Here is a 26,265-nt window from a genome sequence, read left to right as displayed (position 1 = left end):
AACATTCCTATGCCGTGTTCCCGGTGCGGCATCCGTGCCGGCGAATGCCACTAAACCCGCATTAGTAGCACGTGCGACAGTGCCGTGGAGAGTACCGCAGGCCACATCGGAGGACGGAGGAAACGTTTCATACGGCACCGAGTGATGAGTGATGAAGGATGATTTAAAAGCACCTTCGAAAGATCCTGAAGGACGCGTGACGGATGGACCAGCTTCAGTATAACAACTATTTCATTCGCAAACTTCTCCATTAGCAACGCGATTTCAAGCTTGATCGCGGTTAAGCATGAACCCCAACCAGAACACTGGAACAACGTAGCGTATTCTTATATTGAGATTTGTATCTGATAAACATTTAAGATCTACATGGCACATGGCAAGATACATGTATAGTATGTTCAGGTCTAGAGTTTAAGCATTGGAATTGAAATTACACGCTAAGTAACCATCCAACTTTGAGCCCTTTGAAGGCTGCACCCTCAGGCGAATAATTTAATCTCACCTTGCTGGCCGGAGATTATCGGCATCCTGAAGTTCTGACAGCAGCCACACAGTTCTCGACCAGCGGAATCGCACAACGGAAAAGCAAACCAGCGGTCACAAAAAAAAAGCACCACACATACCATACACACGACTTCCATAAAATACGGCAATGAACTTCACTGCTGAACTCGTGAGATTGCTTTCCACGTTCGCCTGTTTTTACACCTTCAGCTCAAAGTCATAAGCCTTCGTCAGGAAGTGACAGGTAGCGTTACCTACTACCGACTCTGACAGTGATATAGCCTTCTTCCTGCACGATTGCGAATTAGGAGTAGTGAGTGGGTCACAAAACGGCGCCCGAACATTCACTCTCCTACTCACGTTCGTCTTCCGCTCGAAGGCCTTCAAACGCCAATGAATGAAAATAGAGTGGGTCGATGAAAAAGACCCTGAACTTGCGCCACGAGCATTAAGAAATAAAGTTCGATTTTTTGTCCAGATTTTTCGCTTTTCGGACATCGTTTTACAACATTGGATGCCCCGCACATCATGCCAGCTCCCGTTGTTCGATACCAAAACGACATATTTCAAGGACGAGGTCAACGTCAAAACGAGTTAGTGAAACACCTTCGAATGTACCGTCCGTAAACTAACGGTTCCATTGCACCCGTTAAAGGATTTCTCTTGCTATTCGGGTTCGCCTACACCGACACCGACGTGTTGAGAAGAAAGACAACCTCAAGTCCACGTACGTACTACCTTCGACTGATAACGTGCACCTTGTGAGGCAGCAAAGTGATGGTTATAATTAGCCAATTGGCCGTGCTGTGCTGAGTAGTTTTCAAAAACCAATTGGGTTTGCCAATCTTCAAGTTTAAAGCAATTCGCAATGGGCTTATACTGAAACTTAACCACAGGGCTATTGCACTTTTGCTGAATACATAATAAAAACCTGTCAAATCGTAGATAAGATTTTTTAACAGGTTTAAATTACCCTTTTCCACATTGATGCAGATGAATTCATTTTGCTACCGTAAACAAACAATCTTAGTTCACTAATTCTTGCAATAAAAGATCATCAAAGTTCCAATTTATTTGAGACATTAAAAACAGTTCAAGCATAATCGTAGTTTTTTGTGTTTAACGGTATCTCAATGCTCGTATACCTTTATATCTTGAAATGTACTACACACTTCACGCAATTGGAGCATCGTCGATTTACGTGTTAAAGTTTGTGCCAAGTGTTTTTACTTTAGCATGCATATTTTACATAAGCCGACAACTGTTGCATAAAGGTAAGCATACAACACATACGGACAAAACCTCCGGCACGATATGGGCACCCATAACGGAACATGAAAAAGGTACACATAAACCCATAACCTTGCCATTCGCAAAAACGCACGATAAATTCTGCTTTTGCACATCTTCTCATCAGACACAGTTCGTGTTGGGAGTTTCGAAGGCGCCACCCAATTGCAGACGAAAAAAGGAGGTACTTTCATTTTCGGCTGTCACGCTTCAAAAGCCGGCCCAGAGCACTGGCACTGGCCGGTATGGCATGATGATAAACCACCAATGAATGTTAAAGTAACGTTTTATTTATGGAAGTTTCCTGTCAATATTTTTCAGCTGATTTGAAAGCACGCAAACGGAAACCATGTGGTCATTGGTTCCGAAGGTGGAAGCGGACCCATACAGGTGTGCGTTCGCCAAAAGGTGCGCCACAAATTATGGGCAGCGCCGGTCCTTTCTATTGACACTGAGCGCGCCAGTGTATGTGCTCAGCACACAAGCACGTTGTTTGGAAAAATATTTTCCCATCAAACATTCAACACTCACTTATGGCCAGATAAAGGATTATTGTCAAACGACCCATTTTTTGCAACAAAATATTCATTAGGATTTGATTTTTACACACAGCCTGGCAGAATTTACACACTTCTTTAATATTGTTTTTTAATGTTTTAACTAAATTTGAAACGGAATCGATTATCTAGATTATAAATTTTAATGAATTCATTTTGAACAAACAGTTTGATAGATAGTTGCAATAGTATTTGACAAGATTTTCACAAAACAAACGTTCATTACTTATGTAGAAAGTAACGTTAGTTATACTGCTTTATGCATTTACACTTTGAAATTATTACTATTAACAGAAATGGAAGTCTGATAAGAAACATATTAAAGCTGTGCCTCTTACTAGGATCACGCAGGATTTAGTAAAGCTTACTTCTAATACCAAGAAGCAAGAATCTCAAGTACCAAAAGAGCAATAGAATCTCAATCAATATCAAGTACTACTCTACTGTCGCTATCTTTTAACGATTCGTTCATTCACATTTACAAATTAAGTTCATGCTCGCGTTACGGTCACATCTCCTTCGAAATACAATCGCTGACGATTACGCTGCGTCTAATTTGACCAACGAAATTGGATCTGGAAATGTGCAACAAATTGAATACTTCCTAGGTCACGCAATAGCGTGCTGGTTGTGTGTCAATCGAACGTTTTCCGATTGTATAAATCCCGATGCGGCTGGCAATTTTGGTAATTCGATTAAAAAAACACTTCCCTTTCCGTCTATTGTTATTTCTGCACAAACCCCTCGGGGGTTTTCTTCGACCCAGTTGAACGATTTCGTACACATTCGGATTCGGCAGAAACGAATATTACGCAAGAAAATTACCAAACTCATTTTCACTGTCACTGTTTTTGGCCCGGACTGGAACGAATGTTCGGAACTGTTTTCGGTGGATTGATTGCTGGTGTATTGGTGCACAACAACAACAATGCACAACACAACCACAGTGCGCAATGGGATTGTGTCTACTTTCTACCCTTTTTCACTTTTGCTTGTGCAGTCCCATGAAATGACACAAATCATGCAACACAATACCTTCATCTAATTTGAATTGTTTGTTGTTTTTTTTTTTTCACAGCACTCAAGATCTTAGGATTTATGCTCAATCTGACAGCAGAGACGCAGTAAAAACAGAAAAGCAAATAAAATGATTGCCCAAAGTAACGACCACCATTTGCCACGGTGGTTACCGCATATGCCAACTGCTTATGTAGATTTTACTGCTCATTTCATGTACCAGGAACAAGTGAAAGATTTAAAATTACACCTTCACTGGCGTTAGCTATAACAAAAATAATGGTCATTATAGTGTACCTGTCTGAAGGGTTTGAAAAAGTACTTTGTAGGAGTTGAGACACAGCTGAACGTGCTCGATCGAGCAGAAGCTTATGTTCATTGCTTAAACCACCGTCGCAAAGGTTATCATTCGTAGAAAATATACATTTTAAAAACCGTTTTTATCGCACCTTGTTGTACACTTCTGAACTGTTGCGAACTGCACTAGAAAATGAAGCGGCATGGTGCGAAACAGTAATCTGCTCGGTACTCGGAGAACGATACTCAACGCTTCTAAAAGGCTAACTCCGGGTGCCGAAAATAGAGCCAAAAACGCACTACCATTCGATCGTAAAACGTTAATCTCAAAGTTTATGTCACAACTTTCACTTCTGCACTCCCGAACCAAGTCTTTGCTGAAAGCAGCGGAGCAACACGCTGCTTCCTGTGCGGTGTACCGAATTTCGAGCATGGGTCATGCTTCAAATAAAAACAGCAGATCATAAATTTAAATGGCTGAAAATAATTTTATTGTTTAATTAGCGCAATTTCGCCCACCGTCCGGCACTATCTGGGCTATTTATGACTCAATTGGCCCGTAACTTTCGTTCGGGGTGAGAACGCGGGAGCTTCCGATGATTTTGTGAACGCATATCTGATTGCTGTCAGTTGCAAATCATTCGAGCTGAAGCATGTGCGTGTTTAATTTTACTCCAGTCCAGCGAATCTGGCACGGGATGGTAAATGATAGGTTAACGATGGAGCTGCCGCTGACGAAATGTCCATTATGATCCATCCCTTATAGGGGTAGCATTTTTTTCTGAGTATTGAATATATTGGATAACGAGTTTTCAATTGTCACGCTGTCTCACACTTTCGCTAGAAACATTTATAAAAACATCGCGCTATGTGTCTATTTATACCAATGGCTCCATTATCATACAAAGCTCAAGGTAACGAATGCTGCTCTTTCGAATACATGAAACGAAAACAGACATCACCACAAAGCTGCGGAGAAAGTTGCTAATGAAAATAACAATTTATGGATGACTGAGTTTTTGTGATCAATGAAATTCGACGGATCTTTCAACAGGACGCGTGAAGATGATATTCTATGAAAAAGAGAATACTTTTCCACCTGACCATTCACTTTCGTAAAAAACCTGACCGATGCAATGCATAAAAAATCGATACGTTTGAGAGCACATTGAATGATTTTGCACACACATTTGTTTATGCTTTCAAGACATTAGAAGGCCAATCCTATTCGTAGGTTGTCGTGATTATTATTCATCTCGTTTTAGAGCTCGTTGAATTTCTCCACGAATATGCTCTTCTTTCCTGATTCGGTAACACGGTTTCGAAATGCCATGCAGCACCGACACACACAGTCCGTGTGTCAATTCGCGCGGTCGCTAGTAGGGAAAGTTGGCGCATGCATACGATACACTGCAGATTGACACCGATCCGCCAAATGCACCATTTCGGACGTTTCAGACATAGCGGAGCGTGCGGTGCTGTGACCTCCTAACGCTACGTATGCACCACCTGCAGTCGGTGGTGTAAATTAGTAATGCTGCCATCGTCAACCTGCGGCTCGTCGGCCATACCTGATGAAGCAAATAAAGATTTTGCTGAAGAAAGTACTACTTAAAATGCTGCTGGCGAACGGGGTGTGTTTACGAACAGTGTTTGTTCTTGAAAATAAACATAACACTTTAAAATATTACCAATTTTCTGCTGAAATATGAAAATCCTTAACTCTACCTCAGCTAACACTATAAAAGGAAGGTGGTAACGATATACGAGTATAGTATCGAAGCATCAAATAGCCACAAGTTATTTAAAAACAACGTTGAAATACATGAACATGAATTCCTACATTTTTGCTCTTCTGGCAGATCCGAAGATGGCCTCAACGCAGACAAAACCTTTGTACATAGAGCCCTCGCTAGCAGATACGAACACTAACCCACTCGGATGACCTCCTCCTCGGGCTAAACATTACGCAATGAACCTTCCGACGCGGGACCCAATTCCCAGACAGCCCGTCGCCGTGAGGGGCCAGCCCTGTCCGCTGGTCCGTAGTGACCATCAGAGGCAACGATTGATTTAGCCACGTACTGTTCCCCGCTATTGCTGAAATTCTCCCAACCAGCGCGACGCTAGAGTGGCCACACACACGGGCGAAGCGTAGCATAAACATCTTCAACAACATCATCATCATCGCCACACGATCGTCTACGACATCATCTCGTGGTGCGTCGTGCAAATGTACGGAATGTTGGCGGACGCCATCTTCAAACGAACTATTCCGTCGACTCTCTATTTATTCACTGCTAACCAAACGTCACCTTCAGGAGGGAGTTGGTACAGAGAGCTGTGCTATCTTCTTCCTTCCTCCGTGCGCTGTTCGTCGCACCACGAGATAGAGCTACAAATCATAGGCATCGCGGCAACCACGTTTCATAATCGCAGGTGTGTGCCTCTAGTGACGGTGATTCGATCAGCGGCAAGTCACCACGGGAGCCCTGGCATCAAACCATTGCTCCCCCCCGCGGGCGCTATCGGGCGGCAGCCAAAGCCTGATTTGCTTCGCCCCGCCGAGTACACCTTCGAGCGCGGGTGCTCACGTCCTGCGGGCGTGTTCTGGGAGCCGACAAGACACCACCTAATCCTCGCGGCATGCAATCCACACGAGTCAAAATCAGATACCAAAGCGCAGATTGCATGCAGGACGGAATCAGCTGTGTAGCTTTCATGTTGCCTCCCAGGATGCCATATTGTGATTCTGGCGATGCAGCTCCGGCTCAGGCTGGTTATGTTAATGGTGCCTGCGGAGAATGCAAATGAAGATGCTACGCCCTCGCCAAGTTTAAACACTGCTTATGCCAAAAAATTGCGCCACCGGCGCCGCGGAGAGACTACGTTTTCCCTTTTGCATTTATAGAAACAGCCTTGAACGCGATGCGAATCCATTAAACAGTGTCAACAAAAGGCATTCAGGGGTGAACAATAATTAGTTTAAAGGGGTGCTCTTGTTACTTGCCCTTTGATTCAACCTACACCTTACTATAGAGGTGTGCTTGCTGCCGTGACGCACGCAGCTCGGAAGTGGGTGAAAATATTGACAGAATGTTCGTTCTTTCAACATGTCTACTTGTGCCTTTGCTTGGTTAATGATTTTCGATAACCGAACGGCGGCGGCGGTTCAACGATAATGTCTACATCACATCACAACGAACCAACCAATCATTTTGTGAATGTCGATTTTCTTGCACTTCCCGCACGTTTCCGCAGAAGTCGCTGAGTTTTAAATGGTCATAAACTCATAAAACAATGGTTCCACCTGCCAAGCCAGTGGTCCGATTGGTCCTTTGTTGTGCTGAAGGCACAATTTCAAGACCGAAGCCATCGTTATCTTCTCCATAGCAGCAGGCACGACGCGGACGCGGCAGTCGTAAAAGTGGTTCAATGAAATCATACTCCAAAAATCCCGACGCAAGCAAGAGTCACGAAATCAATTTATTGCAGAACCGCTTCGAGTGCCACCAGCCATCACTAGGTGGTGCCGCCGGGTTTTCCCCAGAAGGACCGACTCCTGGCGCTTGTTTTGGAAGTGCCCACGCGGAACACCGGAAATGCGTTAACGCTGTTCAGGGTTTTAATTCATGGCTTCATGAGTCACAACGTCTGGAAACGTTTTATTGAAAGTTATTATTAAGTAGTAATGTTTTCTTCTAACGTCTTCAACGTTATGGAAAGGTATTATTAGCTTTGAATTTATTATTTGGTTTTGGGCCAACATCATCTAAACCAAATGTTTGTCAAGAAATTGTCCAGCCATTTTTGGGAACAAGAAAATGATGTATCGAATCTGTAATTTCAGACACCTTTGCCGGGGGTTCATTAAAACCCAAACCAACCGCAATATGCTGCAACGCAAACAATGTTGGATTTGGAATTTCTCCATGCACCGTCACTGCTGATCACACACGCAGATCGTGCTTTCGATTTCGGTCAGCAAAACTGGAAGCCCCTCTCTTTGCGTGCCGTGCCGTGAATTGGGTCATTCTGACCGACGGACGGTTGTTACATAAAGGTAAGGAGTACGAAAGAAAAACTGTCTTCGCGCCAAAGAGCAAGTTAAACCAAACATTACCCAAACACGCTCCCCAACCGTCGTCATCGTCTGGACGGCCACCCGACCGGGACTGGTCGGAAAAAGAGAGTGAACATGAACTGCAGGAACCAGTTTTAACGGGGTGGCCGGTTGCGCGTCTAGGCACGACGAAAGTAAAATTAGCACGATTTTACTGAGCGGGCATTCGACGGTCTGCGGGCATTCCGTCGCGAGACACGCCATCAGTTGTTCGGAGGCACGCATTTTCCAACCTGTTGCCAGCGGCTTTGTGCCCTCTGTACCCGCGAACAAGTTATGCTTGGCTTGGACTGGTGTATGTGTGTGAGGGATACCCAAACACTTGCTCTGCTGGCGAGCCACAGCGGTGCTTCTTGCTCCAGGCATCCAGGGGTCGTTCCGTAGTGTCCGAAATATGCGGCACAATGAAACAGGCTCCTGGGAACCGGTTTTTCCCGCGGTTCGCGCATTCTCTAGGTTGTGAACGAAGAGGGCAGAGTGAATGGAAGTGATATGATGCGTGAAGACGAAAAGGCCACACAGAAAACCCGGCATAAACCCGGCGATTTATTGATTCTCTGTGAAGGCTATCTGCCCAAAAATCTACCATCGATTATGCTCGCTTCGTGACAACCGAACCGAAACCGTTCTAAAATCCTTGAACAATTCATCCGTGCAGCTGCAGCTGCTGTGAACTTTCGTAGCGAACCGGAAACAAACCAGCGCATATATCGGTGCAGCCACAGTCCGGGGACACAGTCGACAAGGGGACCATGCAAAACAAACATAAAACCGATTAACGGTTGACGTGCCGCGTTGTGGTTCCACTCTTTTGGCGTTCTGCGCTATTTCCGCATTATTGGATCAAAATCTAGCATTGTGCAGAAGTGTTCACAGGACTATTTTGGGTCCATTAGAAGGAAGATACGTTGCCGTTCGTTGGGAATCGCGTTGCGTGACTGGGGTCCAATTCGCACGTCAAGCTTAGTTCGAGTCGGTTGACAGAGTTTGCTAATTAAATAGGAAATCCCCACACGGAGCAAGTGTTGAGGAGTTCATGGGATAAACCAACTCTCACATACAAGAGTGAAATGAAAATGAAAGAGGTGAAACTGTCAAAGATGATGATGATATTAGGCCGCAAACAGTTTTAGTTGCAATTGTTACCTACGACACCTAGGACCTAGGATAGCGCAACAAAACACCTGCTGGCCAGTAAATACCATTAAACAGTTTTAAAAACATTTTAAATACTTGAAACCATAATTATGCACTGCTTTTCATAATGATAGCCTCACCCGTTTTTTCAGACTGAGGCTAAGACAAAACGCTGAACCTATTTTTCGTAGATGAAAAATCAATAAGTTTTGCAAAAGAAATAATATCCATTGTTTGATTTTTCGAAATAAAAATTATTTTGACTTAGGGAGCCAGAAAACGATAAAACGGCTGTTTAGAAATGATAGCCTCATTATGTATTATTCAAGAAAATAGGCCCACCCCGGTAAAAATGAATGAAAATTATGATGTTTTAATAATCGGTGGTTTCTCCACTACGATTTATTACTTGAAATATCCTTTTTGGCATACTTTCGGATAGGTTCTTTAGCACGTTCATCGACAGGGAACGCCAAGCATTTCTAATCGCCACATCAAGCGTCTGTAAGTTTTCGTACTGCTTGCCATCCGCATAGATCTCTCGAATTGAAATTCCCCAAACATTCTCAATAGGGTTGAGGTCTGGAGAAACAGCCGGCCAGGTCATTAAATTGACTCCGAAATGTTCCAAGTAAGCCTTTGTTGCTCTACTTACATGGACAGTTGCATTATCCTGCTGGAAAATTAGCTGGTAGTGGTTGAAACGATGCAGGTATGGCTTCAAATTACTCTCCAGAATTACTATATAGCCTTCACTGTTCATTCGTGAAGGAACTATTGCTAAATTACATTTAGCTTGCCTGCTAAACGCACCCCATATCATGATGGAACCTGCGCCATAATTCCGTCGTCTAAAAAACGAGGTTCCCGCCTCAAATCGCGCCAGTAGTGGCAAAAACCATCAGGCCCATCGAGAATTAATTTCTTTTCGTCACTCCAAACGACCTGAATTAAAAAAAACTCAAACATTGGAACATACATACTTCCATTCATTCATTCATTGCTTACATAATTCCATTCATCTTTCCATGACATATGCTCGTTCGCAAATTGCAATCTTGCTGCTTGAGGTATGTCTTCATTGCTGGAATTTGTCTCATTGATTCTCTGACAATGCGTACAGAGGAACTAAGAGTTCTCCAGATTGTAGCATAGCTAACATTCATGCGCAATTCATTCTTAATACGCCGACAACATTTCGCAGTGTTAGACGCAGCTTCAACTACTCTTCGTTCATCACGAGGGTAAAGTAGTTTTGGCCGTCCAGATGACTTCCGAGTCCCATATTCCGATGGATATTTCAAATAATTATTGACAACCTTTGGAGATTGTTTTAATAATGAGGCTATTTCACCATTTGACTTCCCAACACTATGGCTTCAATTTTTCCTTTCTCGCCTTCTCCTAATAGAGTTCCTCGACCCATTTTTGATCAAAATGGCCAATTGACTACAGGAAGTATGCGAGACTACTGAGATAATAAATCTCAGTTACTTGACAATTCAACTACGTTTAGTAATAAATACGGCCCGGTCCGTTCTTCTATAAAAAAAAAAAAAAAAAAAAAACTACGTTTAGTACAGTGGTCTCAAACTCATATTGGCATGCGGGCCGCATTGGAAAGTAACAGCTACTCCGCGGGCCGCACCACATAAAGAAAATGTTTTTTCAATTAATTTTACGCACCCTGATTTAGTTTGGATTTGAAATAAATCGTATCGGTCACATCTGTGACGGCAGCTGAACCGACAAGAAGCATTTTTTGTGATTTTTTGCTGACTATCCTGGCTAATATAACTTAATTATATACTCCGCGGACGTGGCCGCGGGCCGCACAAAACAGTGTCGCGGGCCGCATGCGGCCCGTAGACCCCCAGTTTGAGACCACTGGTTTAGTAGGACTGGACTAGGACTGACTTTTACAAGTGAGGCTATCATTTTGAAACAGCCGTTTTATCGTTTTTCGGCTCCCTAAATAAAGGTTAAAGTGTTATATGAAATGTGGAAGGACTATGCAATTGCAAATAATTGTTTACAAAAATTTAAATATTTTTTTGTGCTTAATTTTCTCAAGCTAGTGCGAGCAACGGGACACCTTTTAATGGCTTTTATGACCAGAAGAAAAGCTTTCACGAAAGCGAATCTGTGCCTAATGGTTGAAAAGCATTGTGTAACGAACCTTGCCTAAGCCATATGCAAATAGTGTGTAATGGTGCAAAATGATCACAGTCGGACGTGGTATAATTCGTAGGAGACAAATTCCGCGGAACATCGGAAGCGTAGCGAGAAGCTGCGAATTTACTATTGCCGCGCGGTCAACATTCAGAAGATAGGTTCCGTTGCACAAACCATCCCGGTCAGCTACCATCGTCCGGCAGCGCATCGCGAGTGAGAGTAGTGGCTGCGGAGATGAAAACAAAATCTTCCATCCCCATTCTTAACGTAGCGGACAACAGCGTAGTGGTGGGCAATATGTTTTGGAAACACTCCACCCGGTCGTTCGTAGCATGGAGGGGCAGGCAGCATATGGGTTAATTCGATCGCCGCTAAGAGTACCGCTAACCGGCACCTGGCGGGCGTGGAGCATCATTCGCCGGAACCGCACGTGGTGCGTTCGTTACGTTAAAGCTCTTACTCTAGCTCGTTCTCATTAAGTCCATCCAAGGGGCCGGAATTCAGTAAGACTTTTTTCGTCTGCCCATTAACGGTTTCAATTAATTCAATGGCCGAAGCCATTCGAACGAACGATCGTTATTATGATAAAGCTGCGGAACGGTCAACAACGGATTGGATTGGAGGTACCTTACTCATGGCCATGATTAGACATTGAATATCGATATCCCAAAAATTTATTACAAACTTTTGTCGGCCGAATTTTCTTGTGTTGAAGATTATTCATTCTTTTTCGTAGGTGAAAGAAGGCTTTAAGCGAAGCATTCTGAAGGGCGAACATCAATAACTGTTATTCTCAAACAATGATACAACGGGAAATCTTGATAGGCGTTATACAGACTTTAACGGAATTCAGGTGCATGAAAAATTAGTCCAAGACCTACACAAATGATGCAAACCTTAGTATACACTACAAATTGATCCATGTTCCTTAAAATCGGTTCTAAATGATAAACACATGAAATAGATTTGTGTGCACTACGGCAAAGGAAAAAATATCAACGGTCGATGGCGAAAGATATATTCCTGTGTGTAAGACCACACGAAAAAGAAAACTACTACTAATTCGTGGTATAAGCTTTCTGCCACTGCATCACACTCACTAACCATCGAAATACGGTTCAATAGTTATTACCGTTTTAAAGCGACCCAAGCGAAAGTTATTATTTTCAGACATGTTTTGAGGCACTGACTACTGAGCTACAAGCAAATCTTTCGTTGCCGCGAACCAAGTCTTCAGTCGCCTTCCTTCGATCGGATCTATGTGACAACAAGTTTTGTTGACAACTGACTAGTTTGCCCTTCAGCGGTGGTGAACGATCGGGGCGACGAGGGGCGAGCCGATCCACCTTCCCCTGCGATCGGAATGTGGTTTTGGTGGCCACGCAGGTGTTAATCTCCGGCCTGTAGACAGTGCTAGTCAAAAATCTTCGCTTGTCGCACAGTCCCAAGCAAGACTGCCCAAGGGCAGCTATCAAGACGTCGATCATGCCGTAGCGCTATTGCTCGTGACGCGCTTTTTGGGGTGGCCGACAACCAGTATTAAGATTAATCTTTGCCAACTTAAACTTCGCGCTTCGACACGCGCTGTGTTACAGCGCCTGACCTTCTGGCCTTGGTGATACTCAAGCAAGTGAACCAGGTTCAGAGCAGCATGAAGAAACGCCAACCTATTCTTGCTACGACCCGAAGTAAATTGGCTTCTGGTATTGGCGGTTAATTTTTTTTTGTACATTCCAGAGTCGTACGACCGTATTAGTCCATCGAGTACAACCGAGGCGCTGGCGAGCCTCGACTATAAAATTAAAAATACCGTCCCACTCTGCTTGTGAATCGTTAAATCGTTCCGCACAACATAAGCCATTTGCGTACTGCGTCGTAGCAAAGAACACTCCCACCCACCTGAAAGAGCAAATTCTTTTTTTGCGTCACCGTTTTTAACCTCCGCACCACGGTGTGAGGCGTCGAAAAGCCACCATAAGACACACCACAGATCACAACGACTATCAAGAAAACCAGAATCCGTTATCGCATCGGTACCCGGTCTGTGAGTATGCTCGTTAGCTCCACGGAAACAGACCGGGATAGGATCACAGACCACAGGCAGTTCCTGGCTGCGGTTGACGGAGCTTCAATGTCGCCAGATAGATCTCAGCAGATCGCACACGAGGCTAATAAGTGATTGAAACGAGCGTAGAGGTATAAGTATCATTTATGCAGTCACGACCGACTTCATAAGCAGCCACCCATACGCGACTACATGCACGGTTGCGTGTCTGGAATCGTACAACTCCGTTAAGAAGCTAGAGCAGCTACTACCACCGCATCTTGTAACAATCTCGTGGAATGCATTTCGTTCATAATGCTGAATGGGTGAAGGGACCGAGAGGAGTGCAGTATGTGATGGGTGCCACACTGGGTGCAGTGTTCTAGCGTGTGCGTGGCATCTGAATGGGAAGGGACTAACGAATTCAAGGTAACTGGCATACGTAGTTGCATTAAGTCAATACCGATCGGGTCTGAGGAAAGAATTCAGACAGCTCCACCGCCGTCACAACCTGACGGTCGTAATTGTAACTTGCATGACAAGAAGCAGCCAAGCGGTGGAGGAATTCCCAAGTGATTGAGAATAATTTTATACATTTGCTTTTTACCTCGATGTTTACGACCTCGATACCTAGTTCTAGTGACATGTATGAAACTGACGATGCAATGGTACACAGTGTTTTCTTATTGACGCTGTTCCGAGAACCAGTGCTCCATGGTTTCGTCTAAGCGAAAACGGAGTCAAATGGTAGTAAATGCTTGTATACGAGATTGCACTCTGTGAAGGAGAGTAACGAGGTCATCAACGGGTCAGTTATATTGGCAAAGCATCAGCAGACCCACTTTTATGTTCAAATACTTTGGTTTGAATCATTCGCTTTTCTCAAATAATGTGATTTCGAAACACGAACACGTTTCGTTGTATTCTTTTGCATGTAGATACCTGAGGCATAAAAGTAACAACACGAGTAACTACATAATGGCCCGCTATCGGCCGTTTATTTTAAAGTTTTTCGTGTGAGATAATTTTGAATAATTTACATAAGACCTGTTTTATGTCGTTTCTTGGGAAAACTTTATGTCGTTTCTTGGGTTCTTCAGACGAAGTTGAAGCCCAGGAATAATTTACTAACAAAAGCCCCGGCTAATAACTAAGAAAAAATATAAGTTCATTCTTACCTTGATTGTTTTCAGTACTTCGCACGCTGAGTCTACGACACAATTTCTCACGCACTTTCCTGCGGCAAACAATGAAAGTAAAATTTTAAATCATGTTAATTTGATACAATACAAAAAGGCAAGCAGCACACAGAAAAGATACAAAAAAGATTGTTCTCTGAATATCAAGGGGATGCATAATTTTGGGCGATGGGCACTAAAACACGTATCCGATATTCACAGGATTTACTGGCTGAATCGTGGAAAAAAACCGTGTTCCAAAGCAGCCACCTGCGGATTGAACGATTTACACTAGTCCGCGCGTAGCCACGCTCGACGCAGTGGATTTTCTGGTGTTTCGAACGTTGAATTTGGTGCAAACAATAGAAAACAGTAAAAACGAGTATTTGAGTACGAGTTTCCCGGTGCGCTGTTTGTTTGCTTTGTTCGCCATTCGTTTGCCGCGTACCGCGTGCCCCATTATCGCATCTCGCGATTAGAAAATAGAACGATTTTCCACCTCACTTGACCTGAAAAACAACGGAAACTCCAACAACGGCACACGGCGCCGTTGGGCATCAATTATGTGCTAATGTCGAACTTCACTCCCTCTGGCGGCGGATCGCACACACTGCCGGCGGTTTTGTGGACAAATATTTGTGGAGGTTTGTGGCGGACGCATTCTGTTATTTTACTCGACCGTTCCCGTCCGGTCTTCTAACTAACCCAGCCGCCGACAAAAAGGTACCGCCACAGGACACGGCCCGCGGCTGACGACCATCAGCAAACTGTGGGTTATTGGTTTTTATCGCAGCCAAGGTAGGCCAAGGTCCTTTAGCTCTGTCCTCGTTTGTTGCCACGTTTTCGGTATATCACAGGAGCAAAGGAGGTCTGAATTTCGGATGAAATTATTTTCGTCGGCAGGTCAAACGACTAATATACCGCTTATACTAAACACGCAACAGGCACATTGACGAAGGGGGTCACACACTTGCACACGCACACTCACACTTACTCGCCGGCTCATTTGCTTTTGGCCCGAATTCTGCGATCGATGCTTCGAATAGTTTGGTTGGAAGCACGCCATCGCGACGCTCTGACGCCACGTGCCCCAAGAATGCGTGGGTTTTGGTAGCCGTTTTTTAGGGTGACTCTCCAAAATGGCACAACCAAGGTCTGACACACTTGTTGTTAAAGTCATCGCAATCAAGCACGTTGAGAAAACGACGGAAATTTGAACAACGGTTGCCGAACGAAGGTAATGTTTAACCCGCCACGAGAAAGTGACAAACGCAAAGAAGCAACTGATCGAATATCACATCACCCGACGAACGGGTTGACCAGCGCCATCTCACACACAACCACAACTGAATCTGCAATCTCAACTTTCTGATGTGCGATCCGCGAAGCAAACGACTGCAACTGGTCTTGAAGCACAGGTGCAATGAATTCATGGCAAAAATATAACGCTGCTACTACCGACCGGAGCATTTCACACGTCATCAACTACTACAACGCGTGCAGATCTTCGCTGTGATTAGGGCAATGGAACATTTTTGAAACATAACCTCAAGAGTGCACTTACACAACACACCGGAGACTAAGGACGGAATCAAATGAAAATGAAACCCGGAATCGCCCAGCCGCTTGGACTAGTAGGAAACCAATCTTTCTGAACTTTCGACGACAACACGTCGTCCGGAGCTACACACCTTGACTGCACGAGCTTAAGTTGATCGTAGCTCAACCAACCGACGCGCGATTTGAAAGGCAAACCATCCGGACCCGTGAGAAAGAGAGTCGCCAAACAGGAAGAGAGGGCCAGACGATCGTGTGATACTGTGCGCGTACCAACACATCCGAAAACGGGTCCGCAAGTGCCCGTGCCGGTCAGCAACAGCGCGCACAATTCCTCCGATAGCCAATGATTACCTCGCGGCCAGCGCACACAGGAGAAATACGGCCTACCAAGTGTGCGTCGAAAGGGGATTTTCGGTTCGTTTCGTAGAGAACTAAACAGACTGGCGCTTGAGAGAGAAAAAGGTGCCCTCAAGAGAGAGCCAGGGAAAACCTGTTTGGGTCACTGGATTGTTATGGCAACCGCCACCACCACCACGCGAGTGAGTCACGCGATCGTTGACGGACAACCTGTTGATCGCACGACGGACGACTTGAGCGTCCTCTGGCGGTGTGTATCGAAAACCGAGCTAACCGAGCAACGGACTAAACAACAGCGAACCGTTAATCTCAATTGGTGTGCAATTGTTCTACCGCACTGCTCGATCGATTTCCATTGGTTTGTGCTGGTTCTATCGTTACAAATGAAACCGAACATTAGGATGCACAATATCTGAAATCGCCATAAAGTCTATAAGCACAGGTTGTTGTCATTTCAAATTGACCAGCTTGGTCAAAATAATTTAAAAATGTACTACCGCTCAGTAGACACATTTAAGTTCCGTCAGAAGAAAAAAAAACCATTCTTCTGAGAGTGTCGAGAAAAAAATTAAGCGTCAGAGTGTCTGTTTCGTCGAATTTATCTATCCCAGACCTCTTTTGTTTCGTTCCGCTGGCACAGTTATCAGCCGTGGGGTGGCACGTTTTGCCAATCTTGAGCATGTAATATGACGACAGAGAACAATCCGCAACGGAAGTAATGTAGAGCTTGATGATGGATTCGCAAATCTTGACATGTCGTAAACGTAGCGATTGAATGGAGGAATTGAATGGGAATCGAATTATCTACCTTGAACATTGATAGCGCGACCGGGCGTCAGCGACATGTGATCCACAATCAGACTACAAGAGCACGATAAGAGGACGAACTCTAAAAATAAAACTGGAACATACAAAAATGACGAGCGGAAATGTATAATTACAAGCACATGTTTAAAAAAAAACTTCAAAAACGTGAGCAAACTAGTAATTCACTCTTTCACAGTGGCGTTCACAGTAGCTCCGGGACAAAATAAGGCAAAAAAATTGTAAAAAGTAATGCGTGGTCTTATGAGTAAAAAAAATTCCGACACATACAATTTCTTATCTATTATAAATCGTTAGTAATTTTTTATTAAATTAAATAAAATCATACACGGTTTTTTAGTAAATTATTCAGCTTTGCACTATGCCAAGTGGACTTTTTCACATATATTTTTCGGATTTTTTTCAGAGCCCTCATCGTAGTTTGCTCGTTGCTTATAACACACATTTTTAAAAGATTTTCATCCTTTAATAAACTTATTTTAGCATGAACAATTGTTGTTTCTGATTTTATTATATAAAATCGTTTCATTCATATAAATACGATTCTTTTAAAGTTGTGTATACTACTACTTTTATACTTACTACTTTTATATACCAGGGGTGTGCGTTGAGAATGAGAGGTTTTTAACACACAAAAAATGTTTATAAAATTTTTATGCAAATTTCTATTTTATTCGAAGTATGTGCCATCGCTAGCTATACATTTCTTCTATCTCTCTGCTAAATCGTGGATTCCCAGGCGAAAGAATTCTTCGACTTTTTAAGTAAACTAATTGGCCATCCCATTTAGTCTTCCTCGTAAAAAACAAAGGGCTGCTCAGCCAATACGTGTCCCATCGATGAAAATGAATGATATTCGGAAAGAACCAAGTCTGGTGAATAACGCGGGGAGGGTCAGCAGCTCCCATCCAAGTGATTTGATAGTATCCTGAAACAGTTTTGTTTTTTGGGACGCCTGGTGCTTGATTCCACGGACTATTAGGCGCCTCCATTGTTGATAACAAATTGGCTTTTTGGTTGTTTTTCGATCAATGCATGGTTCAAATGGGGTATTTGTTATCAGTAGCGATCGGAATTAACGTTTGCATCAGGTTTTAGAAGCTTGTGAAACACCACACCTTTCTGTACCATCAGAAAGTCCGTTTTTTGGAGTCCTTCGTTGCTTTTTTTTGCTAAGTCAAAATCGCCATTTTCAAACTTTTGAAACCACTCAAAGCACTACGATCTTCCAAACACAAGTCCCGACAAGAATTTGGTGCGATTCCGAAGCAGTTTTCTTCAAGAGGAGCAGAAAAATAATCATCCCCGCCATACGTCATTTTCAGGTACAAAAGTTGTCATGGTCTAACCCTTTCAAAGATGGGTTGCAAACCGAAATATTTTTTTTTTCGACCTGAAATCATTTACCGGATGTCAAAACAAGGTAATGATGAATGAACCGCTAAACTGGGAAGTCCCAATCGACAGGTACAGCCATCTTTTTAACAGTCTCAATCTCAACGCACACCCCTGGTACTACTCAGCGTTTAACAATATTGACCAATGGTACAGTTCCTCACTGGCTGTTTTATAATGAAGTGGGACGCAATTACATGAATGGAAACAGCCAGTCATCCTATAGCTCCTTCATAATCGATTATCGACTGTAATTATTGGCTTTTGATTGACTGATATGATATCAGCTACGTCATATTATTGCATCACTGTTTAAGTACTTAGGAGTAGAAAAAAATGACAAAATACAATTGTCCACTCCAATCAATATGTTACAATGGCGAGCGTGCCAAATCCAATATCCTCTGCCGATATCCTTCCCAAAACCCATTACGTGTGAGCGTGGCTTAATCAGCTTCAAATTTCTGCTTTATTGCATCGCATTACGCGCAACTGTTCTGCCTAATGCAAATCAGTACCGATTCGATCCGTCATAAACGAATGGTCCTTCGAAAACTTCATTGCAGTAGTTTACAGTCACCATAAATTGTGCTCAATCACTAGCCTGTGGCACGAAGGTGCCACATCTACTGACTGTCGCCGGAAGTGATATTGTGTAGTGCCAACGATGGCCACTATGCCAGAACATCATTGGCAAGGGTGAGGAACGCGTGTGTACTATCACAATTATTTTACGACTAAAGCTGCGCGGGTTTGTTTAATCCTTGCCATAGGCAATTATGTCCCTACGTCCCAGAACGGACATGAACGTTGAAAGGCGACCCAGGAACGAGGCAAGGGCAGCCCCATTCATGCCGCTGCTTCCGCGACTCCTGCCGAGCTACGTGGCACAGACGTGGAAATGAACGGAACGAAAACTCCCATCACTGTCCAACGCTGCCTGCCAGCTTGTCTACTTGCATTTCCTGTCAAGCACCCTGCAGGGCACGTGCTAGATATGCTAGATGCTTTGTGAACCTCACCGACCACCAGCCAGTCTCGTGGTCATGTTGGCTAATCGAAATAAATGGCATAAATTGTCCCTACAGCCACCAGACTCGGCGAAGCGTCGTAGATGCACGTTGCATAGCTGTCCTTTTCGGCATCCCAGAGGAATTGGGAGATTGCTTTCAGCCCCTGCATGTAGCGCTCGCCGATGGTGACAGTGACAATTATTTTGTACCTGCAAGTAAATCGGAACAGGAAGAATGAATCGTTGAAATCGTACTAGTCGCGCAAAAATACCTTCCCGCAGGAAATGAATTGCTGCGACGGTCGCAGCTTGCGCAAGGGCGTTATCAATCATACTAATATTGTTCCGCCGCCTCCCTGGAGTCTTGTTTGTAAATGTAAATGTGTTTAACTTAGGGGTGCCGATGGAAAAGACGACAAGTCCCACATGCGTTTAGCTTTATTACCTTTACACTCTGTAAGAAATTATTTAGCATACCGCAGGGAGTCCTGGCCCAAGCGATGCAAAGACGACAAGTACACAATCGTTACACTACAACATACAGTACTTCACGCTTAGCGAGCTACAGGAGGCATCCGGCCTCAAACGTACTCTTCGTTTCATTGTTTTCAAGAATATCTTTTATAAAGTGTATTATGTATAACATATCAGCATAGATGTATAGCAGCACGAGTATACTGTATGCAGAATAAAAATATTTCGACCATAAATTAAACCGATCCGAAGATTTTGGTTTCGGAAAACTTGCCATATTATTTAGAAAGAACTGAATCAGGAAAAAGTTAAGAATGAACAAATAATCATTTTCAATACTTTTTTTATTGCTTCAATTGTCAAAAAATAACTTTAAACACGTTTTCGAAATTGAGGATATTTAATTTTACGCAAATGAAAGAAACTAACTTACATGCTATTCAAAGTATGCTTTCAAAATAGCAATCCTGAACGGTCAGTATCAAATGTCGACCTGTGTTCGTTTGACTAACGAACGATTTAAAGTAGAAATTCAATCGTCAATATCGCTAAAACGAAACCATCGTTTTTTAATCCGTCCGATATTTTGCTGGGCAAACTTCATCAACAAATTGATGGTTTCCTGGTAATTTTGACAATATTTCCGAGAACGTCCTTTCATTTTTTGATCTACTTTTTCTCAGGTGCTCAAGTAAATAGCAACGGTAGCGGGCATTGTGTGGGCTTTTCCAGCGTATAATCCTTCGAATATCGGCTCGAATGTTGTTTGCAGCAAATCAGGTAGCATCCATCCGTTAAAGCAAATTAGATAGCATCCATTTCGCATGAAACCTTTGCCTGGATCGAATTAAAACCGTTTCAAAGTAATCGAGATGCGCCGGAACGGTGCCTACAGTTGTTGAAAACGTATAATAGCACAGAAGCACAGTGAGCATTCAACAAAAATCTAAGACCATCAAGAACGTGCGAACAACGCGACGACATGTCGTAGGAACGTAAAGGAACATTCTATCCTTGCTCACCGTAGGTTGTGCGTGCGTCGAATGTGCGTGTAAAATTAAAATATGGTATGGAGAGCATGAACCGAGACACACACCCAGTTTTGGAAAGCGGATATCGAGCGCAACATTCGGTAACCTCGAATATTCGCTAGTTACACGAGATGTGAATGATTATGTCAGCAATTTACGACGCAACGAGGGATCGGAGAAACAGTTTTTAATTAAAAACCACGCACCGTTCATCTGGCACTGAACTGAATATGGGTTGTGAAGCTCAAACGAAGCTCGTTCACCAAAGAGATGAAATAGGAAAATTGTCAAAATCCAACGTGGAAAATGGCGCTCGATTGTCTGCCCACTCGACTACAACCAACACAGTAGAAGCGACAGTTGTGCCTCGTAGATCAATCGTTTATCCGAGGAGCGATGATAAGGATTTCGATCTGCTCTCGATATGGAGCCATACCACGACGAACCCACAACAAGATTCTTCGAGCTCAGTAGAATCCTGCATTGCACCATGACGCCCACGGTACATACCTGTCAAACTTAAGCTCCTTGACGCGCGACTTAATGTCCTCGCAGATCTGCTGGCACAAGGAAGGCGCAAAGTACGAGCTGTATTCCACGCCCTGCAACGACTTATCCAGTGACTCGCGCATTATTACTTCGCACGCCTCACGGTTGAAAGGATTACGCGAGCAGAGCCGATACGACGGCAGGAACTTGCACACGGGCGGAATGTCCGACGCAAGCATCGCACTGATCGGCGGCGGCAACGGTGCGTTCTGGATCACTTTCAGATTCGTAATGGCGAGGCTCACTTTGCTCAAGCTGCTACTGTTGACCCGGTAGCGGTTGGTGATGTTCAGGGCCGAGCCCAGAAACTTTCCAGTTTTCTTCCGTGTCAGCGGAGCCATCACCGCGGCCACAGGAGCGCTGGGTGGTGGGCCGGGCGTAACATTGGCGGGAGGCAGCGCCGCGGCAGGAACCGCTTGGTTGCCTGGCGAGGACGACAGCGGGGCGGGTGGCGACGGCTGCTGCTGTTTCTTCCAGGACGCAAGTTAATTAAGTCACCGCCGTTTTTCGCCAGGACGAGAAACGGGGACGATGATATGACAGAAAGTTCGTTCCAAACCGCGCGGCGATGTCGTGCAAGTCACCATCATTGTGCAGCATAAGCACGGGCGCGCACGGAAGTCATGAAAGGAGAAAAGTTTTAATCATCCTCAGTGGTGGTCGACTACGGCACACGAATGCAGTGGCGTCGAGTGGCGGTGACCGTCAAGAATACGGAAAGAGACCCCTCTCGGAAAAGAAAAATCCCTTTCTGGCCGCCGACGGTCGCCCCACTTGCCGTGGTTATGCTCTATCAACCAACTATCAGCTCGCTAACGAATTACCTCCATTATCAGTCCTCGGGAAACGGAAGGCTCCAACCAGAAAACCGCCACCAACCCGAACGACGCGACACTAAATGGCCAATGTCTGCTGGCCGAATACGTCGATGCTTCCACGGCGCGAACTTCGTTGCATCGATTTCTGCGGGTTCGAAACGAAACTCCAAATCTCTAGCAAACAACTCACTCACCCCGTCGCGGCCAAATCCAGTGCGATCGCGGTTGAATGGTCCTAAGTTCCAACAACTGACGAGCGATTTACTTTCTGATGTAAGGAGCTTGTTTGGCCATGCCGTGTCGTTCGGCCTTCTGAGCCGAGCCATCCTTGCCGATTCCGATCGTTCTGTTTGTTGCGGAGCTACCGTAATGTATTGGCGACTGGATCCATATGGTGGGACATTATTATGGGCCTGTTTGAATCGGAAACATTACGTTTATTGATGCGAAATAACTTTGAAACTAGCGTGCATAAAAAATCTATGTCATTCAGTCATACTCGACAAGGCCACATTAACCCTTGCCAGGTCGAAATCGTGAATAGCTAGGTATACAACTAGAATAGGGACAAGAAGAAAACTAAACCTATTTAACAGTCTAAAACGGACGTAACTCAATCCACATTGCCTAGGTGAAGACAACGTGTAACGACAACGACAACGACAACAAAGTGGAGCGGAATTTCAATTGTTTATCTATTTAAGAAGTCGCGGATGCTTTTGTTTTACTTGGCATTGGCATCAATGTAAATTAATTGTAGATACACGAGCACAATTTTACTCTATTTTACAGCTTTACTTTTGCCTCTTCCAGATAGTTAACATTTTCTCATCACTTTATCAGCCTACGCTTGACGCAAGCCATTCCATTGACTGTTCCTCGGGGCTCGGTCAATTGATTCGAGCGGTGAAGGTAAGTAGATTAATTATGCAGCTTTAGTAGAACGCTGAGTCGGTTAATTTAACTCTAGCTATTTTCTCGCTCCCTTATGCGGCGAACTAAACTTACGAACACTCCAGCGTCTCATTAACCTGAATGGTAGAGAATTCAGGGTACTCTAAGTGACCTTGAGGTTGAGCTAAACTGCAAACCATGTACATATAAAGAACATCATGCTCCATCGTGACACTGTGTGGTGAAGGCAGCTCTAAATAAGCGAAAACTCATTTCGGTTACATAGGTATAACACAAACAAAAGTGCGACATTTGAGCAAGTCATGTACATAATGCGAACATGCCACGATGGCTCGGCCCCCTCGGTTGGACTGATGCTCGACAGCAGACATCGAAATTGTGGAACAACTTACTTAATCGTTCCTCGCTTCCCCAGCGGAAAGTTCCGTCGTTCGCATGTTCCAATTAATCGAGCGATAAAGCTGCTCCAGCTCCAGGACAACCGCTCCTCAGGTTCATTCACTTTCACTAGCCTGTTGGTTAGGGAGGAAGACTTCGTCGGCTGTCTTCCGTTACTCTAGGGTCTTTGCACGTGGCACCCTATGTTACCGCTATGGTGCAGCGAGTAACGAGAATCATTTAGGGATACGAGAGAACTTTGAGTGTCTCTTTTGGTAGAGTTGCGGTAGTCACGGATTTGTTGTCTTCTTGGTCTTGCTACAAGCCAGCAGATACTGAATTGGTGAATGTGCAAGAATCACAAAGTAAACAACACTAGTTTGATCAATACATAAATTGGGAGGGGTGCCTTACGTATGAGTAGACAAGTTTCTTCATTAACTGTGTACCGCAATAGCTTTCGGTTTAGTACTTCTGCTCTGTTACTGAATGAAGCAACACCATTCCTTTGATACGACCGTACACCAAGCAAGTATTATTAAACTGCAAGTCAAATTGACATTGAAAAGCGAGAACAAATCCTTTACCATTGAGAATTGCGTTTTTAACTTCAATACAGTTCTTGTAAAATTTAGTGACTTCTCGTTCCGTAAATCGTAAGATGTGTTAGTTTATTTCGCGTTCTCCAGCAGTCAACTGCTCCACACGGAAATGAAAAAATTGGAAAATACAGTTATAAGACCAATGGAGCCGCCTAGCCGTTTTCGCCAAACCACCGACGATCTTTACATGTGCCACAAAAAATGGTAATGGAAATTCTTCAAAACTCTCCGTCAACTTTCAGTTCCATGCTTAGCAGAGCGTACATCAGTTTTTGGACATTTTAAAATCAATTCACCAAAATCGAGGTCAGTGGTTTAAGTGTGCATGTGCAACGAACTGTTCGTAATGCAACAAAGCTATTTTTCAAGAAGCCGAATAAAGAGCTGAAAGTGGTTTAATTATAAACTTTAAACATTTAGTCACAAAGAGATCGTGGAATGGAAGCAAACAAGGCAACTCTCACTAAACTTTGCTCAACCAGCGGTTCGTTTAGAAAGGATCCGTTTACTAGTCATTTGGAGCCAATTAAATCTCTGTTCCTGCCAGTGAAATTCGTTTGAATACGCTTTTCTTTATTATCCGTTTATCCTTAACCATGGATTGCTTGGACGTACGGCAGATTTGTTAAACACTCGAACGTCTTCAGCAGACTTCATTAGATATTTATGCTAATGAATTAACTGAGTGATCCGGTTCAAAATATGCTGCACAAAACTGGCATTCATAATCTGCTGCTAGACAATAGTCTGGCGCAGATTTGACATAATAGCGCATTGGCACAGAAGGCAAACTCGTACCGCTTCTCCGTCGGGTCGCCAGGACAAGGCATCAAAGGAAAAGTTTACGGTTGCTAAACAGTGTAAATGGCCTGATGGGACATGCAATGCTGTCCAAGCATGGTAATTGCTGAGCATGGCATGACCCAGGTTGTGATATGTCAGTAAATTGTTTGGCCATTAATGCATCACATTAGGTGGAACATGCATTACACGAAAGGAACATTGGACTACACGATACCGTAGTAACAATCCAAAGCAGTAGCAAACTGGCTTATATCTGCTTCAGAATGCTAATCGTATATTCTGAAACAGAGCTAACGAAGCATTAGTACTCTTATGTATTATGCCTTTGTATTTCTCGTTCCAGGAATATATGCCACGGGCGAAGAACAGATAGATTGAGTACATTTATACCGTTAAATCTGAAAAAACAGTAACAGTCAAACTTAAAACCCTTAATTTTATGATCTGAACAAACGTATCGGAAAACCATAACACGATGAACCTACACACTGTTCTCGCGAGATACACTGATGTTCATCACGAAAATAAGCTTTAAAATTACCAGAGTACAGTTCCCAACCACGCTGTGTTGAAGGTATTAACTCGTCAAGGGCCGTACTTCGTTATGAACCGGCCTCTTCCAGTTACATGAACGAACTGATTCGCCTGAAATATGGCAAACATAAATACTCCATGTTTGTACACCGCATGATGAATAATCGTGCCTTTTTTGAGTTGTGTAGTTGTCAGTTCAGTTCCTTCTTTCATTGATATGCTACGAAAAGGTTAAAAAAAATCCAATTCCATTTTACGACACACGCATCCGTCGCATTGATGCAGGATCACCGCAGCAATGTTCAGCACGTTGATAATCGTTTGCTCTTGCCTTTCGGCCCCACTTTTTGTCACCCCATAGGCATTATGGAATTTTTAAAAATTGACCATTTAGCACGCGTTTCTCATCTCCCTGCACAACTCAACTTCCCGAGCTCCAGCATAACCATTACAACCATTGTTCGCCGGCCTTCCTTTACCAGAGGCGTAGCCGTACACGAGCCGTTGCCAAAGTATCGCAGCCTTTGCGTTGGAGTTTTATGGAAATGCAAACATTGCAGAGTGCGGTGTCACGCGTACGGTGTACGCCAATACTGAGCATACTTTCCCTTCTGGCAGACCGCTTCTGTTAAACCAACTACGGACAAAACAAGAGACCGAAACGTCTCTTTTCACCTCACTTCTCCGGA

The 26,265-nt window shown here is 43.9% G+C and overlaps 3 protein-coding genes across 7 annotated transcripts in view; all 3 read right to left on the bottom strand.

Annotated features, from left to right (window-relative positions):
* LOC128269186 (putative ferric-chelate reductase 1 homolog) overlaps nt 1-16,060 on the bottom strand; it is a 33,414-nt gene extending 17,354 nt beyond the window's left edge. For 3 of the 5 annotated variants that reach the window (XM_053006574.1, XM_053006578.1, XM_053006575.1), the window contains exons 1-2: nt 15,887-16,014; nt 14,323-14,381 (exon numbers count right to left, since the gene is read on the bottom strand). The gene's annotated coding sequence lies outside the window, so the exon portion shown is untranslated. Of the gene's footprint in view, nt 1-14,322; nt 14,382-15,784; nt 15,804-15,886 lie in introns of those variants that run through there. The other 2 variants (XM_053006576.1, XM_053006577.1) reach the window with 2 other exon arrangements.
* A 3,452-nt stretch (nt 16,061-19,512) lies between these two features.
* On the bottom strand, nt 19,513-21,866 carry LOC128278891 (dynein light chain Tctex-type protein 2B-like). Its single transcript, XM_053017618.1, has 2 exons — nt 21,487-21,866; nt 19,513-19,681 (listed from the first exon to the last, which is right to left on the bottom strand). Exons 1-2 carry the CDS (start codon nt 21,864-21,866, stop codon nt 19,513-19,515), a joined length of 549 nt encoding a protein of 182 aa, XP_052873578.1.
* Nucleotides 21,867-22,856: 990 nt separating this feature from the next.
* LOC128278890 (uncharacterized) overlaps nt 22,857-26,265 on the bottom strand; it is a 6,271-nt gene continuing 2,862 nt past the window's right edge. The window contains exon 2 of the mRNA XM_053017617.1: nt 22,857-22,899. Coding sequence (XP_052873577.1) covers nt 22,857-22,899 — 43 coding nt within the window. The remainder of the gene's footprint in view (nt 22,900-26,265) is intronic.

This window comes from Anopheles cruzii, chromosome 2 (assembly GCF_943734635.1).
Source record: "Anopheles cruzii chromosome 2, idAnoCruzAS_RS32_06, whole genome shotgun sequence".
NCBI lineage: Eukaryota > Metazoa > Arthropoda > Insecta > Diptera > Culicidae > Anopheles > Anopheles cruzii.
The sequence above is the reverse complement of the archived record's forward strand: the minus strand, read 5'-3'. Positions and strand labels throughout refer to the sequence as shown.

Excerpts from the sequence above, each read along its gene's own strand:
- LOC128278891 (XM_053017618.1), bottom strand. The coding sequence starts at position 21,866 with ATGGCTCCGCTGACACGGAAGAAAACTGGAAAGTTTCTGGGCTCGGCC. Across the intron at positions 19,682-21,486 it reads AAGGAGCTTAAGTTTGACAG|GTACAAAATAATTGTCACTG; the intron begins GTATGTACCGTG and ends ATTTACTTGCAG.